The sequence below is a fragment of the Brassica napus genome, chromosome C1 (genome assembly GCF_020379485.1).
Source record: "Brassica napus cultivar Da-Ae chromosome C1, Da-Ae, whole genome shotgun sequence".
Classification (NCBI taxonomy): Eukaryota; Viridiplantae; Streptophyta; class Magnoliopsida; order Brassicales; family Brassicaceae; genus Brassica; species Brassica napus.
In genome coordinates this window covers 19,137,062-19,154,994 of record NC_063444.1, presented here as the reverse complement: position 1 = coordinate 19,154,994, position 17,933 = coordinate 19,137,062, and the positions used below count along the sequence as shown (strand labels likewise).

Here is a 17,933-nt window from a genome sequence, read left to right as displayed (position 1 = left end):
TTAAGCGGGAAAATAATTTTTTAAAAAAATTTTAGGCGGGAATATTTGGACGACTTACATGTAAGTCATCTGTTTTAATTTCTTCACCAGACGACTGAAATGTAAGTCGTCCGAGTAAATTATTCAACAGACGACTAAAATATACGTCGTCCGAGTAAATTATTCAACAGACGACTGAAATATAAGTCGTCCACACCCTAAACATAACCCCTAAACTTAATTATCTAATTAAAGACTTCATAAAATCAAATCAAACTTGAAAAGTGTTTACTGTACACATAAATAAACACATATAGGTAAAAACTAATTTTTGAAAAAAACATTTTAGTTTTCCAAAATCTAGCCCTAACAATACATACAATACTACAACATATGTTTGCCAAACTCCTAAACCAAAGTATTTCATGATTCACTACTTCCACTCATCTATCTTCAAAACAAATCAATTTTATCATATCTTAATTTATATCACTTAAAACTGTTTATAATTACTTGATTTTTATTTTTCACGCATCAAAATATTTTTTTACAAGATTTATAAATTATTTTTAAAATAAACTGGTACCAGACGACTTAAACTTCAGTCGTCCAGACGACTTCCAACATCCGGACGACTCAAACGATTTACTGGGGCTATATTCGTAAAAATGGCTTCTATTTTTTTGTTTGGTCACAAGGGGTTGAGCTGTAATTTCACTAGGCTTTTAGGTTAGTTTTGCATTTGATTTAAGTTTGGGTATAGGTTTGGGATTAAAATCAAGTTGTGGGTTAGTTTTGGCAAAAACCCCTAATTAAAAACAATAAAATTTAACTAGCCGGAGGAGTATCCGTCCAACTTAGACAATTCCACTTACTTACGCAGGTATGTGCATATAAACCAAAAACCAAACTGAAACCAAACTAAAAAACAAACTAAAAGCCAAGCCGATGTTCACAAATAACCAACCTTTACTATATCTCTAACCAAAAAATCCATACTGAACCGAGAATACACTAAAAATATTATTTATATTTGATTTTGAAATTACTAAATATTCTAAAAAATATTACTTAAAAACTAAATTATAAAAAAAACAAATTACCCAAATATTTTTATATAACATATTTAAAATTATTCGAATTACCTGAAAACCAAATTGCATGAATAATTTTAATCCAAAATATGTAATTTTATCCAAATTACCTGATATTTAATCCGATAAAATCAAAAATCTATTTTTACATGAATTATCCATAATTATCTGAAAATGGAACCGAACCGGAACTGAATTAGAAACAAAATTTTAGTAGATACTAGCAGATTCCTAATATCGTTATCCGAACCAAACCAAAATAGAACCAAAATTTTCTAATAAACCGAATGGTTCTTAAATTTGTAAAATGAAAAAAAACAAAAAAGAACCCGGAACTGGAACAAAACCAGAAACCAAACATGTTTACATATATGAGTTAATGTCATTACCATATAAAAAACTTTGCCAAAAATATTAATTTTTATAAAGAAAAAGTATATGTGATAATTAGATTAATGCATGTCATCATTTTTTTTTTTTGTCGAAATTGAATATGATGATGATACATATACAAATCAGATCACAGATCATGTTTAGCCAATGTTTAGGGATACGATGATCAACTAACTATGGAAAGTGAACTCTGGTCTGGTGTAGAAACCCCCTTATAACGTTTCCAAACCGAATCGAGTTGCCCAAATTAAATTTAAGCACAAAGGCCCATACATAGGCCAGCCTATTATAAAACGACCTAAAGGTTGACGACATCGGAGGATAATGGCTTCTTCGGCAACTATCAGATCTGAAATTTACGACCGAGAAGAACGCAAGCAGTTAATCTTCCTTCTCTATCTCTCCCTCACAATCGATTACGTCTTCTTAGTCTTTTGTTAATATCATTGGTCTCTTCTACAGGCAATACCAAGCGCACATTCGTGGCCTCAATGCTTATGAACGCCACAAGAAGTTCTTGAAAGACTACGGTACCCTTCTTTCTCCATGCGCTTGTCTTGTAGCTTCTTCGTATAAGGAGGTTAAAAGGGACAATGAATTGGGGGTAAATAAGAGAGCTTTTCTTTTTTATCCGAATCCATATTGTCCCAAAATCAAATCTTGGTTGATGAACAGTCTTCTCCTCTGAGCTTGGAAGGAGGCTACAGTCAGCCTTACATCTTCTTCTTTTTTTCTTAGTACCCTTTAAGAAAAGATCATTCCTTTTTGTTGCCTTGGAATAGCTACTAGTTGTGGAGTCTCATAGTATATTATTAAAGCCTATTTACTTTGCAGTTCGTTTCTATGGCAAGGACAAGCCGACAGAAGTCAAGCTCCCGCTTAAAACCGACCACGACACACTTAGAGAAGGATACCGGTATGGTGCACTCTTGTATAATGTTGTTTCTTGTTGAAACTCTCGCTTCTGTTTTCTTTGATTACAAAAAAATGGTTTCTTGCGTTTTGTTTTTGTATCTTCTCATCTCTTTGGAAACTTGTTTGTATGTTTACTCATGAAGTTTGGGGTTTTTACTTGCAAAGGTTTATACGTTCTGAAGAAGATGATTTGAACCCTTCTTGGGAGCAAAGGCTGGTGAAGCGATACTATGATAAGCTTTTTAAGGAGTATCCTTTACCACATTGAGCTGCTTAGATATAACTTATTCAAAGTTACAAGTACTTTTTTTGTTGTTGTGAGAGTGTTGATGAGTTCATGTCTTTTTATCTCCTTGACTGATTTAAGATACTGTATAGCTGACATGTCAAGATACAAGACTGGTCAGGTATAAAAATCTGGTGTATGGATACTTCATCTCATCTTGTTTTCCTATAGTACTTTTTGTTCAGTTGGCTTATTCTGAATGTTTGTAGATGGGTTTAAGATGGAGAACGGAAAAGGAAGTAATGTCAGGCAAAGGTTTATATTACTAAAGATTCTAATTTTTTCATGGACGTATCTATGATAAGAGTTTTTGAGTTTAAATGCATTGCTTCTCTGTCAGGGCAGTTTATGTGTGGGAGCAAACAATGTCATGAAATAGAAGGGTTAGCGAGCTATGAGGCATGTATCTTTAGAAAATTTCTAAATGACTTCTTTTCGATGTCTCTGTGTGTGTCTGATTATCTCGTTAAGCTTGTTGAATTTGCAGGTGAATTTTTCTTATCACGAAGCTGGAGAACACAAACAAGCCCTTGTTAAACTCGTAACTTGTGAGAGGTACTAGAGTCACTCATTATACAGCCTGTTCATCTCTGTTTTTTATATTGATTATGAAGAAAAGTTTTGGTGGTGGTTTTGGAAATTAAGTACCTACGGCAATGATCAATACTTATTTTGTTTATATGCTTTTCTATACCACTTGCTTGGTCTCCAGTAAAGCTTGACAACCCTCTTTTCTATTTCTTTAATGTCACTAGATGTGCTGAGAAGCTTTACTACAAAAGAGGAAAGGATGCTGAAAGATCAGAGAGTAAAGAAAAGAAAAGGCAGAAACGTAAACGGTATTGATAATGAAATCAGTATCATATTACAACCTAAGGGTTATGGTTTTCTCTTGAGCTAAATATAATTTGGATCTCAGGAATCGATCAAGTAGTGAAGATGACATAGAGGAAGAGGAAAGGAGAAAAGGTGTGGAATTTACCAAGCTTGCTATATAATGTGTCTAGTCTATTGAAGGGAGGCTAGGTTCAGATTTTGTGATAGGTTATGGATTATAAAAATCTCAGAAGGGAATGAACAAAGTTGTCTTTCATAATGGCAGGAAAAAAGAACAAGTCCAAGCTGGAAGGTTGTGAGAGAGAAGGCAAGGATGATGAAAACTTCGACGAATTCATGGAAGGAATGTTTCCGGGGAAGGGTGATAATTAGAGTTTCAGAAGTTAAACCCTGTTTGTATCATAACCTAAGACTTAGTTTGGGACCATAACATCAATTACTTTTATTTTTATTTTAGTTTGGTGTTGATACCTAAGTATATACAACAATAGGACTTCTCACATTGTGTGTTCCATCCGACCAAACCAGAGATGCTGACACAATACCAGAAATTTGTGCAAGACTCTTGCCGGAGACGGTAACAGTGAAACTCTTCTTCTCCCAAGATGACTTAAAAGAGAGTGTCTGTGGCTCAACCGTGATACTGAGTTTAGGGTTCCCAGTCAGTTTTGCTTTGTAAGTGGATATATTTCTCCCAACGTTGGTTACCGTTCTTGAAAATGTGATATCTGAGGATGATGAAGAAGCTGAAACTTTGGTTGTCATTGAAGGGTAGTTGAGATTTCTCATGGTCAGCTTTGATTTCTCGGAACAAGTAAAGTCTCCACCGCCGAGAGTACTAATGCCTTTGGCTGAGTAGTCGAAAGAGCAGAGCATGTTTAAGTAATCCTCTTTGGCTATGTCGTAAACAAGCCCTGGATCAACTGCCACTGTAGGGTTAACATGTCCTGATCCGTATGCAAACTCACCTTCTGCATTTTTTGAAGCGTTCATTGCCCAAGCTGCAACAAAACCAAAAAGAACCGATTCGGGTGTCACATCACTTGCATTATTTCTTCAGGGAAATATATTGATAATTACCAGTAGTCATGATAGCAGATTTGACAGCAGAAGCAGACCAATCAGGATGGAATGTCTTGACATATGCAGCTACACCAGCGACATGAGGGCAAGCCATAGATGTTCCAGACATGAAATAGTAGCCCACGCTTTGTCCAGGAAGTGCAGTTTGACCCAATGGTGAATATGCTGCTAAGATATTCACTCCTGGAGCTGTTATATCAGGCTGCATACATATTCACCTTTTAATGTCCAACAAATGTAGATTTACGACACAAAGTTATGTGAAATTTGTATCGAGTGGTACCTTCAAAATGTCGCTAAAGAGAGTGTTTGGACCACGAGAAGAGTAGGAAGCAACAATCGGAGCATTGTTGTCTTTAACCGTCTCAGTCTTCAGTATAGTTCCTTGTGGGTTTCTATGTTAATGAATATCCGCAAGTGTTAACTATCTTCAAAAGAGTCTAATCACAGAAAGTTATATAGAAAAGATTCTTACGGTGAGGTGAGAACGTAAGATCTGAATGCATCATAGTTGGTATCATCTAAGGTTGTGACCGGAATTGGACCAAGACCGGGACTATCAACATCTGTTACATGAAGGATAACTCCAACAGCTCCCATTGATTTAGGTTCCATAACATTATCTGGAACATCGCACACAACGATCTTTCCCTGCACTGTGTTCAGGCAACCACTGGCGCAACCCCTAAGCATAGGATACACATATAAATAAAAGAAGAGATTTTCATTAACGGTAAAGTTCCATCTAGTTCTTGAGTCGCAAGTTAGGGTCAATCCTTGAATTACAAGTTACCTTGCTAGCTCCTCTGTGCAGTTATTTGAAGCAGTTTTTCCATACGCCAATTGGTACTTCTTTCCCTTTAAGTCAAAGTCATTGATCGATCTTCCCTGTATTCATACTTTAGTCAGCCATGACTAATGATGGCTAGTGGCTACAATCACATTCATACACAGTCGGTCCTGGACATATGTAAGTGAGACACTGATCTATGGTTCCTAAAGTTTTATGGTTAATAATATATAAGCATAAACCCAAAAATTTCAACAAAAAAAATTTATTACAATTTTAAGTTTTTACTAAATTGTCTATACTCCCTAAAATGTAAAGACCAACCTGCATTCATAGACCAACTGAATAAATTAAGAAAAGAGAATCAGTTCTTACATGAAGCGTCTTGCCATCTCCATTAACCACATCAGTAACAAATCTTCGATCAGTTGTACCTGCAGCCACGGATATGAGCCATGGTGCAAGGTTAGACGCTAGTCCAAGTTTAGAACCGTCATTCCCGACAGCTACTGTGGTAACAATCCCTTTGGTCATGGCATGAAATGATCCAATAGCGATAGGGTCAACATCGACTTTAGTAACACCTCCTCCCATGGAAATGGTTATAACATCGACTCCATCGGCTATAGCATCATCAAACGCAGCTAAAATACCTTCTGCGTTGCAACCTGCTGGCTCGCAAACTTTGTAAACGGCAACTCTACCTAGAGGCACACCACCTCTAGCCGTTCCTTTGGCCACACCGTTTACACTCACTCCTTTTACTTTGTTTCCAGCTGCTGTTGAAGCCGTGTGTGACCCGTGACCATCATCATCTCTCGCCGAGTCTTGAACATAGTGTCGTGCTCCAATCACCTTTCTGTAGAATTTGGATTAGGGTTAGTTAATCTCTCATTCAATCCTTGCTTTGCACGCAAGAAACTTGGAGAAGAGGTTAGAATATGTTGTTAACTTGTTGCATGTGAAGTTAGTTCCTCCAGCGCAAGTTCCTTTCCATTTTTTTGGTATAGGGCCAATGCCTTCGTCTGAAAAGCTCTTGGATTCAGGCCATATTCCTCCGTCTATTACACCAACTATTGTATTGGTCTCCACCTCAGGAACTTGCTTGCTCTTGTCACCAAGTCCCATGAACTCGTAAGACCTTGTCGTAAGAAGCTTATAAAAGGTGCTTGGGAATACCGAAACCACACCTTCCAGGCCTTCACAGATATCACACATAACATTATCAACACTGAAATAGCCATAATAGTGAGTTAAATAATCTTTTTTCTTTAATATATAAACATATATCTCACCAGCAAGGTTGTCTCTTTCAGATTCAGTGAGTTTGGCTGCAAAACCGTTGAAACTTCTTCCATAATTTCTGACCAAAGAATCTTCTACGGAGCTGCATAACAAAAGAGAAAATAAAGACAAGTAATAAACGATGACGTTTACAATAAATGATAGGGCTGACAGAGTCTTAAACCTTGATTTGACAACTTCTTGAAGGATATTATGATGGTGAGACATAGGAGTGTAAGAAGCTTTTGAAGGAAGAGCTCCCATGTAAACAATATATACCTGCGTCAAACAAAATGCTATAACGATGAATAGGCTAATACAAAAAAAACATAGATAGTTAAATATGGTAACGAGACATATATATAACAGCAATGGCTTGCCTTTCTATCATCCTCAATAGCTGTAGGAAACTGACAAAGGCTCATGAGAAGAACCGAGGAAAGATAGAGGATCAAGCCAAGGGAAGCCATTATCGAGACGTTTATAATTTGCCAATATAATGAGTTCTCAATAGGTGAAATGTGAATATATATATATACATGCATGTATTACATATATGTTATCCAGATTTATGTATTTGATTATGAATTGATATCTATTTCATTTTATGGCCACTTATTTGAGGGGGAAATTTGATTGATTAGTGTTTTCATTTTTTCTTAAAGAAAATCTTTTACTGCTTTTTTAGTAAATCTAGATTTCTATACGTATTTTTATATATAATGAGTTATCCATTTTTTTTATTTTGTAATGATCTTTAATTTAAAACACAATACTAGTTACACAGAATTTTGGCTAGTATTATAAAACAATATCTCATTCTTAGTCTCTCACAAAATTACCTACAGGTTTTATTTTAAATGGGATAATACCATTATAATTTAGATTGGTAAGGAAATGAATCTTGTGTATGTCCAAAAATGAATCTTCTGTTTAAGAAGATTATGATATATTTTTATTAATTTCATTGAGATATATTGTTATTAATTGCAGGGTGACTTGGAAAAATGACCCAAATTTTTGGTCAAATGTATAGAATATTTGCTCTTTTTCACCTTACCATATTTTGCTATTTTTATCCTATATCATCTATAACATATCAACTATTTTTTTGGTGTAGTATAGTATAAAATAACAACAAATCAAGTCATTTAGGAAAATATCATTTTGTCTATTTTTTCGACAACAAACAGATATTTCAAATAATTTTTTTATTAACGGGATAATATCATTACAATATATCTTTTGTTAACTTACTAAAAAAACAAGGAATTTATACCTGTAAGAAAATAATTTATAGTGTTAAAGAAATGAATCTTCCATTACTATGGGGTGATTGGTAGTTGCTGTAGGTGTTGTCTAAAGCTCTATTTATTTCTAAAGCACCAAATTCAGAGCAATCAAGCTTTAAATTAAATTCAGAGCAATCAAGCTTTAATTTTTTTTTGAAACCACAGCTCTTGAAATAACCTACAGCTGTACAAGTGCTCTCCAGTGCCAAATATCCACAGCAATTTTTTAGTGCTTTCCATAAAATTCTACAGCAATAAAATCTAAAGCAACAACAAAAAGTCTACAGATTTTTTTCTACAGCAAAAATTTTAAAGCTACAGCCCTTACCAATCAGACCCTATACTTTTCTTAATTGCGTTTGGATATATTGTATTAATTTCAGGGTGACCTACAAAAATAACTTAATTTTTTGTCAAGCATAAGACTAATAATTTTTTCACCTCACTATATTTTGCCATTTTCAACCTTATCATCTCTAACATATCATGCTACTTAAGAAAACCACCTCATTTTGTGTAATGTTTTCACGAAACCCAAAAGTGTCTCAAATAGCTTAAACACCTTTAATTATTTAAGTAAATACCATCACCATTAATTTTGCCAATTACTATGAACAACCAAAATTGATGCTCTAAATTCTTATAATCTATTTGTGGACTCTTGTTCTCTCATTCTTTACACACACAACTCCATTATCTTCTATTTTTCTTTAATTTCATTCAAAAACCTCTCAACCTTTTGTTTTTCAAAATCATATTTTCCTTAAACTCATCAAGTTTGAGTTTGATGATTTTTGGTTATTAGCGACTAAGTATCTTTCATTCAGCTGAAATTAAAAATGACAAGTGCTTGAAGAAGCTAAACATGAACTCTCACCGGAACTAAATAACTATTAACTTAATGTTACTTCTTTTCAGATATGTATCGCGAAAGCAGATTTCGAATAATTTTTTTTCCTCCGGAAATATTTCATGTCAAGTATCAAGATAAACATGTACGTTTGTTTTGTAATTGACCATTTTGTGTTCAATGAAGATTTCACATGAAATTGCTATTTATCCTTTGTAAACATAAAAAAATCGAGTAGACTTCTTGCAAAGTCTCTGTTACAACGGATTAATTTTGCATATGACCAAAATTTTGAGTTTTTGACAGCAGATTTCAGGAGAAGTCTTCTGAATCGAGACTACACATGAATTTTCTTTAGATGCCACATGAAATCTCCACTTTGTCAAAATAAGTCAGCTCATGTTATTTTTTTTGTTTAACAAAAATGTCAAAATATTTAACCCAAAAAATAAAAATCAAATAGAAGACTTCGTGTGAAATCTTCTATTTAAAAATAGAGCATACTTCAGCCAAAACCTTCTGTTAGTTTATTTCGAAATTTTAGTCTAACACAAAACTAATCCCTAGTCTTGAGAGCAGTCTTCACATGAAATATTACATTTTCAGATTTTATGTAAAATCTGATATGATAAAGTCAATTATTGTCGGTTGCAAAAATAACCTGTCATTTTCGCATATACTTCATTTGAATTCTACTCCGGAAAGTCTAATTCTGGTTTGGTCAATTACAAACGTAACATGATTATCATAGCATAATTCATACAAAGACTGTTCAAGTAGATATATTTAATAAGTTTCCTCGAGTAAGTATTCATTGTATATTTTGGTAAATTTTCATTTTCTTAAGTCTCCTCGAGCAGCCTTTGAAATAATTCTTCCTTTTTTTATTTTGTAAATTTTCATTTTCTTCATATTCATAACGAATTTTTAGAATTGGTTTGTTCCTTCATGTATGTGTGTTTGTGAATTGTCTTTCTTATTAATAAATTTTACAAGTTAATAAGTTAATTTTATGGAATAGTCATATTTCTTATTTCGTTAGACTTTTAGCTAATGAACGGATATTTCGTCTGAAGTCCACTAAATATTTACGGAGCAGACTTCGTGTGACGACTGTTTGATAATCTTAGTTATACATTACAAGGATGAAAGATAAGATTTTTTCTATGTATAAGGTGATTTCCAAAATAAAGTCTGAGTCCCAATTACGAATCATCTTGATTAAATAATACATTTCAAATGATAAAATTTGAAAGTAACTGCCAATGTCGCGATTAAATATGAGAAAATTAAATTTGTGTTCCTTGATAAATAATCATCTTTTGTTTATCTATTCAATTGATTATTATCCTTCTTACTTTAACTATGAGAAATTTAAATTTGTGTTCCTTGACAAATTATTATCTCTTGTTTATCTACTCAATTGATTATTATCCTTCTTACTTTATGATCTTGATTAGGATTTTTAAACATTTGGATGAAACATATAAAGTTAATGTTTAGTAGTAGCCTAAAAAGTTACAAGTCAATATTATAAAAACACATATACAAATTAAATTCAAAATAATTTATAATCAAATATTTATAATGAGAATTTGTTAAAAAAAATTGATGTTAAAATATTTTGGTGGAGTTTGCTATATTGTCCATAATCTTGATGACTTAGATAAATTATCCTGGTGAATTCTGCAAATAAATAATGCTAATGAAGTATATTTCGGGTTCAAGTCTAAATTTTTTGATGACCTGATATATATATATAAAACAAAAACACAATAACAAACACGGAAAATTGCTAAAAATACCATTTTCAAAGTACCACTTTTCATGTTTACACTAACCACTTTTACCTTCATCTTTAATGAGGGGTAAAAGACATTTATAACGTTTTGACCACTTTTGAAAGAAAAAAACATACGGTTAACTAATCTAAACTTAAAACATCAACTCTAAACCCTAAACCATGAACTCTAAACCCTAAACCATGAAACACCAACTCTAAACCTCAAACCCTGAAACATTAACTCTAAACCTTAAACCCTAAAACTTCAAATCTAAACCCAAACCCTAAACGTAAACCCTAAACCCTAAATCTAAACTTAAAACATCAACTTTAAACCCTAAATCATCAACTCTAAACCATAAACCATGAAACATCAACTCTAAACCCTAAACCCCGAAACATCAACTCTAAACCCTAAACCCTAAACCTTCAAATTAAAACCCTAAAACATCAACTCTAAACCCTAAACGTAAACCCTAAACCCTAAACCTTATATTTTTCTGAAATTCGAACCCTAAACCCTAAAACCCTAAACCTTCAAATCTAAACCCTAAAACATCAACTCTAAACCCTAAACGTAAACCCTAACCCCTAAATCTTCAAATCTAAACCCTAAAACATCAACTCTAGGGTTTTAGGATTTAGGATTTAGAATTTAGGGTTTAGGGTTTAGAGTTGAAGTTTAGGGTTTAGGGTTTACAGTTGATGTTTTAGGGTTTAGGGTTAATTTATAGGGTTTAGGGTTTAGAGTTTACTTTTTAGGGTTTAGGGTTTAGTGTTGAAGTTTAGGGTTTAGTGTTTAGAGTTGATGTTTTAGAGTTTAGAGTTGAAGGTTTAGGGTGTAGGGTTTAGAATTGATGTTTCGGGATTTAGGGTTTAGAGTTGATGTTTCAGGGTTTAAGGTTTATTTAAAAAAAATAGGGTTTAGGATTGATGGTTTAGGGCTTAGAGTTGAGTTTTAGGGTTTAGGGCTTAGAGTTGAGTTTTAGGGTTTAGGGTTTGAATTTCGAAATAGTATAATTCAGAACAAAATTTAAAAAATTATTTTTTTTATTTTTTTAGATTTTGTTTATTTAAATATTTATTTATTATATATATAAAGAACATTGGCATAAAAGTCTTTTGCTACTTAATGAAGAAGATATTTTTGAAAATGTCCATTTAGTGGTGGTAAAAATGATAAGTGTTAGCATGAAAGTGGTAAACATGTAATTTTTCCAACAAACATTTCATCTGAAACTAAATTTTAAGATATAATTAAAATTTATGTACAAAAATTACAGATATGTAACAAAAATAAAGATAATTGTAAATCAATTATTAAACACAAATTTAAACAAATATTTAGTGAAGAACGAAACTTACCAGTTTTGGTGTTATGCATTTTGGACTACAAACTAAGTATGCTAATCTGTTGTAACTGGTTCAGATTTTGAAAGCTTTAAAGATCAGATAAATTTGCGTATCTTAAAACATTAAAAGCAACTTCAATCTTAAAATATTGTTTAGAACTAGATTTTTTAGCTAAAATAATAACAAAATCATAAATGATTATATTGTGTTTGAAAATAAAATTTTACTTTGGTATACACAAAACAAGTAAAATTACATCTTTAATCTATATATCTCAATCCTATTATTGGGAGGGAAAGATCAAACCATGAAATAAATACATGCAAAACAAGATAATTATGAGGAAGACATGAACCATAAAGATGGATGTTTGAGTAAAGAAGTTAGAGATATATTAGAGAGTTTAAATTAAGATAGAAAAATAGAATTGTGCTAGGCCATTTTAGGGAGAGAATATGTTTAAATTTTTCATATAAATAGGTATTTTCAATTAGGTCAAAATATTTTATTCGTCAATCTAATCAAATATACTTTTTAAAGATATCTACTTGAATAGACTGCACATGAAATCTTCAAAATACTTAATTATAAATAAAATATTTTAAATTTAATAATCAAATTATTAAGTATTAACTAATTGTATTAAATTTTCAGTTACATATTTCAGAATTCTTTATATATATGATTTAAATATTTTTATTAAAATAGTTTTTCTAACTTTAAGATCTTATTATATAAAACATGGTTCCTCAAAATTATTAATTAAGATGATTGCGACACATGAAAATAATTTTATAACGATTGTGACATGTGTTAAAAATTAATTATAAATATTTTATTATACTTATCTATCCTAAACAAAAGATAATTGTATAATATAATGTGATTGTAATTTTCATTTTCTAAAATCTTAATCAAAAAAATGTAAAAGATTATTTGATAGAACTTTTTTCTTTTTGTAAATAGTAAAAAAATATATTATTTAATCAAAAAATTATAAATAGTAATTATATTAGAAAAAAATATTAAAAACACTAAATTTAATATTATTTAATAGTAATTGGATATAAATATTTGATAGTAATTTTATTTTATAAAATTATAAATAATAGATAATTGTGAAATATTATGTCATCGTAATTTTAATTTTTTTTCTAAAATCTTAAACAAAACGAAATTGTATAAGATTATTTGATAGTAGTTTTACTCTTTTATAAATCCTAAACAAAAGATATTAAAGATTATTCAATTAACAAAAGCAAATTGTAAAAATAATTATTTGATAGTATTTTTTTCTAAAATCCTAAGTAAAAAAAAATTGTAGAAGATTATGTGATAGTAATTTTCCGTTTCTAAAATCCTAAACAAAAAATATACAAGAACTACCAATACTCACATATATATGGGATTCATTTCTTACATATGTATTTTACCAAACAAAATACTGGATATAAGGAAAATATTACGTAAGCAAGAATAAATAAAATTTTAAAAATAAGAACAAACTTATAGGAATGAACTTTATGCTACTAAATGAGAAGGTAAATATTTTATTTTATTATCAAAATCATATATTTTAGTTATTAAAATTAATTTGTTTAGAATATAGAAAAATACAATTAGGTTATGTACAACATTCTCTTTTTGAAAAGTTTCGAGATGAAAGAAATTTTTTTAAAATATGCAATTCTAATGTGCAAGATTGCATTAAGAACTACAAAGTATCCGATTATAAATTTCAAATAAGACTTACAAACAGAACAACAATTGCATGTCTGGAACAACATTTTCTCAAATATCCTCTGAAAATTTTCTATTTTGAAATTATGAAAAAAATTGTCCACTGAAAGATACAACAAATTATTTATTGTTAGGAAGGTAGCTTTTTCCATGACTATTTCATCTATTCATTTTTACACTATTAATTTATCTATTTCTTTTAAGCAATTTTAATAAATATCAGGCTATGAAAGTGATAACATTTCTTTTATCATGACAAGTGTTTTGATCAAGATTTATCAAAGTGTAATTGCTTTGTTAACGTTTTCTGAGACTAAATTCAATTTTGAATTATGATTTTATTTCGATTGCTGATTTAAAAATGAGACTCTAACAAATTTTTCAACGAAATTGAGAAAATCATTATAAGCTCTTTATGTCTAATAATGTGCACAATTTGTTAGAGTTTTGAGGTATTATTCATTAATTTTATGTTTTTTTTGTTATATATATTATATAGATTATTAAAGTTTAAAATTACATCAAATTTATTCATTTATAGAATTGAAGTAATAGTAGATGATGTAAATGATTCTATAATTGTTGTAATATTTGATGAAGATGGTTCAAAAACAAATGAAGCAAAATCCGAGAAGAAGTAAACCTCATATACTCAGATATAATAATTTGTTAATATTATTTGTATGGTCTTAAATTTTATTTAATAGTTTATTGTGACAATTAAAAAAACTATGATAACAAGGATTGAAGCATATTCTCAAATGTGTGCATTCAATTGTACGTGAAACTTATTTCTTTGAGATAAACCTTAAAGAATGAGATTTTCAATCTTTGTATCGAAGTTTTGCAGTTTCAAAAATTTATAAACACATAATGGTATTTATACTACATACTATGTTTTCATTTTTGATAAATTTATTATATTACTTAATTTAATACTTGAGGTTTTTCAATTTATTCAAATTTGGTAAGCGAAAACAAAATCAGAAATAAAAGTGACAACTTTCAGAAAAAACCACATACTCAAGTTAAATTGATATTGTTTTAAATTTAATATATATATTTTGTTTTTTCTATTGTTTTAATAATTTATTTTCATTAAGAAAACTAATTTTTAAAAAGTAAAGCTTATTCTATTCAAAAAGTCTAATACTACTATTATGCTCTTTGTTAAACTAAAACAAAGTTACATAGTGGAAGTATATAGGGTAGATTATGAACTGCAAATTTTGAAATAATTTTAAATTAAAATATCAAAACCCCGTGTAACGCACGGGTCCAGATGTAATTTAATTATAAGATTAAGTTATGAAGTAGGCTTCAAATAAAGTCTAGTAAGCAGATTTCAAAATTGCATTAAGACGTCTCAATGTTTTAACCGTCAAAGTATGTTTTTTTTTGCTTTAGTTTCACTATTTTTAGGTAACTTTTACATTTGATTGAATTAATGATATAAATTTTTGTTCCAAAGAAAATTATGACTTATTTGGGAAATTTTCATTAACTTTTCTTTTTGTCAGCAACGTAACATATATTCATATAGACTCTGTCAACCAAACCGGTGGCTCCGCATCCATATGGACAACAAATGACGGTTTTTTTCTTGCACTACGTGCTCCGCCTTTAGATTCTGCGTCCGGGGAATATGAATGAGCTATGAGCTGTTGAAACTTCTCTTCAAGAACTTTATATCTTCTAAATAATTTGCAAAGGCCGGCCATTCGCCAGGTTCATAAACCATCTTCACCAACTGAGAACAATCCGTTGCAAATGTGACAGTAAACTATCTTAGGTTTCTCATGCATTCCATTTCCCAAATGAGAGCTTCGATCTCCGAATGTAGTCGCGACTGATATTATTTTAAAATTAGAATGATCTTATCTTCTAAATAATTTGCAAAGGTCGGCCATTCGTAAGATTCAGAAACCATATTCACTAACTGAGAACAATCCGTTGCAAATGTGACAGTAAACTGTCTTAGGTTCTTCATGCATGGGAGAGAGCTTCGATCTCCGAATGTAGCGACGACTGATAGTATTTTTGATAATATTTGGGAAATTTCCATTAACTGAATTTGGATATAATTAGAAGAATCTTTGACATTATTTTAAAATTTAATAGATTTTCATCAATTTTTTAGAGATTTTTTTTTTGCAGAAAGTTTGTAAATGTGGAGAGAGTTTTGTGTTTACAAGCAATTTTTCTTTTAGGATTCAAAAGAGATGCATAGTAAGTATTCTGAAATTTTTATTTTATGCGACAATTTCAAGAATACATATGCCAATAACACTAAAATTATAGATACAATATAGACCAAATTTTTTAATTAATGATCGAGTCCTGGACCACCATAAAATATTATATGACCGGCTTCTTGGAATTCAGACTTTACGAAGTCGATCACTTTGTATCCTGCATTATCGTCCGAAAATGATTCCATATAATCCACTTTAGTATCAAAGTTATAATTATCATCGAGTATGGCTACACGTTTAACATATGCATCGTAACGTATATGTTCAAATGGAAAAATTCCATATCCCATTTGAGGACCAGGTAGTGATGCGGTGAACACTTCTCCTCCCCACTCGACGTAGTTTCCAGAGCTTTGGCGAAACAAATTCGACGGCCAGAAACCAATTTCTTCTGCGTCTGTACCAAACTCAAACCACCAGTTCCCATTTGCTTTGTCCTGGTGCCAACAAAATGATTAGTAGACAGAGTAACTATACAGACTGAATTATGAATCGTATTGACAGCTAACAACAAGTTAATGAGAATGAATAATGTAATAAATACACAGAAGCATAATCTAAGAATGAAGCCAACCTTGATTAAGCCGAATGAGCTGAAATAACTTGTCTTAGCACCACGTTCAGAAGCTGGCAGCATTGACATGCCCATTGGATAATCTTCACGAACACTTATCATTCCTACGTCACATTGGTGATTGTAGCATTGTTGTCCACCGGCCTGTCTCATCGATATACATATTTGTCACGTCACATATATATGAACGAGAATTTACTATAACAAGGGCTGGCCGTACGTGGCCTCGGTCTTACTTTTGTATAGACGAAAAGCCGAGGTTGGTCATCCTTGTACAGTAATGGATTTACCTGAATACATTATACATATATAGTGTGTTTTAAAATTATTTATCAAAGTACAAAATACAAATAGCTTAGTAACTGGGGCTTGTAGTGTACGTACTATATAGTGGAAAAGTAAATAACTTACAGTTATACCCATTTGTATGAAATCGTCTCCCATCTGAATGTGAAGCCGAGCACTACTGAATTGGCTAGGCTTAACCTTAGGGGCGGTTATACACAGTTCCATTGTTGCTCCATTGAAGACCATTCCTTTGTTCGGTGTCCGACCCACCGCAAACTAATCCAAATTATTTTCACTCAGTATCCAAACATACTACTTATTATAAATATACATATATATATATATATACATCAAACATTCATTCGGTAATTAGGTTATTTAACTAGAAGAAGTAACTTACATGATGTTGGTCGTAATACGGGTCACTAGTACCGTAGGTAGTAGTGTTGTAAGAACTACGAGGTGTATATATATCCTCTAACGAGTTTAATCCCAAGATATCGTCTTTGGTGATTCTTCGTATAGGGACCGTACCAATGGGACAACCCACACCATTCTCCCATAAGTAACCAAATCCAGTGTTGTTTGTCTCTCTTTTTCTCTTTTCATCGGGATGGGATATCGGACGCATCTAAGACATGACATAAAAGGATTATTGTATTTTTCTTCAAATGTACAATTTTCAAAGAATTTACATTTATAGCGGATGGATCCAAAGTTGTACCTTGTAATGGTATGTGTGATTTTTCATAGAAGGGTGATCAAATGCTGGTTGCTTGAAGAAATCCACGCATCCGTATTTTTCTCCATGAATAGTCTATCGTTTCCAACCATAAATATAGAGTTCATTATATAAAATTTAGCTGTATGCTTGTATATGTAAGTACGAAAAGATTATGAATTAACCTTGATGATCTTGACGGCGGGTTTGTTAATTGTCCTTAACTTCTTCTCGATTTCAAGATCTCCGTATTTAGACGAGCTCCCGGCTTCGATAAAGCAACTGTTATGACTTGTTATTATATGACCAAAGATGTAACACATCAACAACACGCACATCACTGGACCTCTCACTTCCATTTTTACCAACAAGAGAAATAATAAGAGAGAGGAATACAGAGCTGACTGATTGCGAAG

General features: G+C 31.4%; 3 protein-coding genes across 3 annotated transcripts; 1 reads left to right on the top strand and 2 right to left on the bottom strand.

Moving 5' to 3' along the window:
* Positions 1-1,693: 1,693 nt before the first annotated feature.
* LOC106372711 (protein FRA10AC1) lies at positions 1,694-4,006 on the top strand. Its single transcript, XM_013812990.3, has 11 exons — positions 1,694-1,846; positions 1,929-1,996; positions 2,301-2,382; positions 2,547-2,630; positions 2,749-2,788; positions 2,877-2,922; positions 3,008-3,066; positions 3,155-3,222; positions 3,423-3,506; positions 3,587-3,636; positions 3,770-4,006. The coding sequence occupies exons 1-11, from the start codon at positions 1,791-1,793 to the stop codon at positions 3,874-3,876; spliced, it is 744 nt and encodes a 247-aa protein (XP_013668444.1). The 5' UTR covers positions 1,694-1,790; the 3' UTR covers positions 3,877-4,006.
* LOC106372710 (subtilisin-like protease SBT4.2) lies at positions 3,886-6,940 on the bottom strand. The gene is made up of 9 exons (XM_048745899.1): positions 6,846-6,940; positions 6,673-6,764; positions 6,330-6,576; positions 5,753-6,236; positions 5,381-5,475; positions 5,063-5,272; positions 4,871-4,982; positions 4,585-4,789; positions 3,886-4,505 (listed from the first exon to the last, which is right to left on the bottom strand). Exons 1-9 carry the CDS (start codon positions 6,923-6,925, stop codon positions 3,976-3,978), a joined length of 2,055 nt encoding a protein of 684 aa, XP_048601856.1. The 5' UTR covers positions 6,926-6,940; the 3' UTR covers positions 3,886-3,975.
* Positions 6,941-15,902: 8,962 nt separating this feature from the next.
* On the bottom strand, positions 15,903-17,933 carry BNAC01G22560D. The gene is made up of 7 exons (XM_013810757.3): positions 17,703-17,933; positions 17,521-17,613; positions 17,197-17,427; positions 16,920-17,072; positions 16,745-16,798; positions 16,509-16,652; positions 15,903-16,371 (listed from the first exon to the last, which is right to left on the bottom strand). Exons 1-7 carry the CDS (start codon positions 17,874-17,876, stop codon positions 16,006-16,008), a joined length of 1,215 nt encoding a protein of 404 aa, XP_013666211.1. The 5' UTR covers positions 17,877-17,933; the 3' UTR covers positions 15,903-16,005.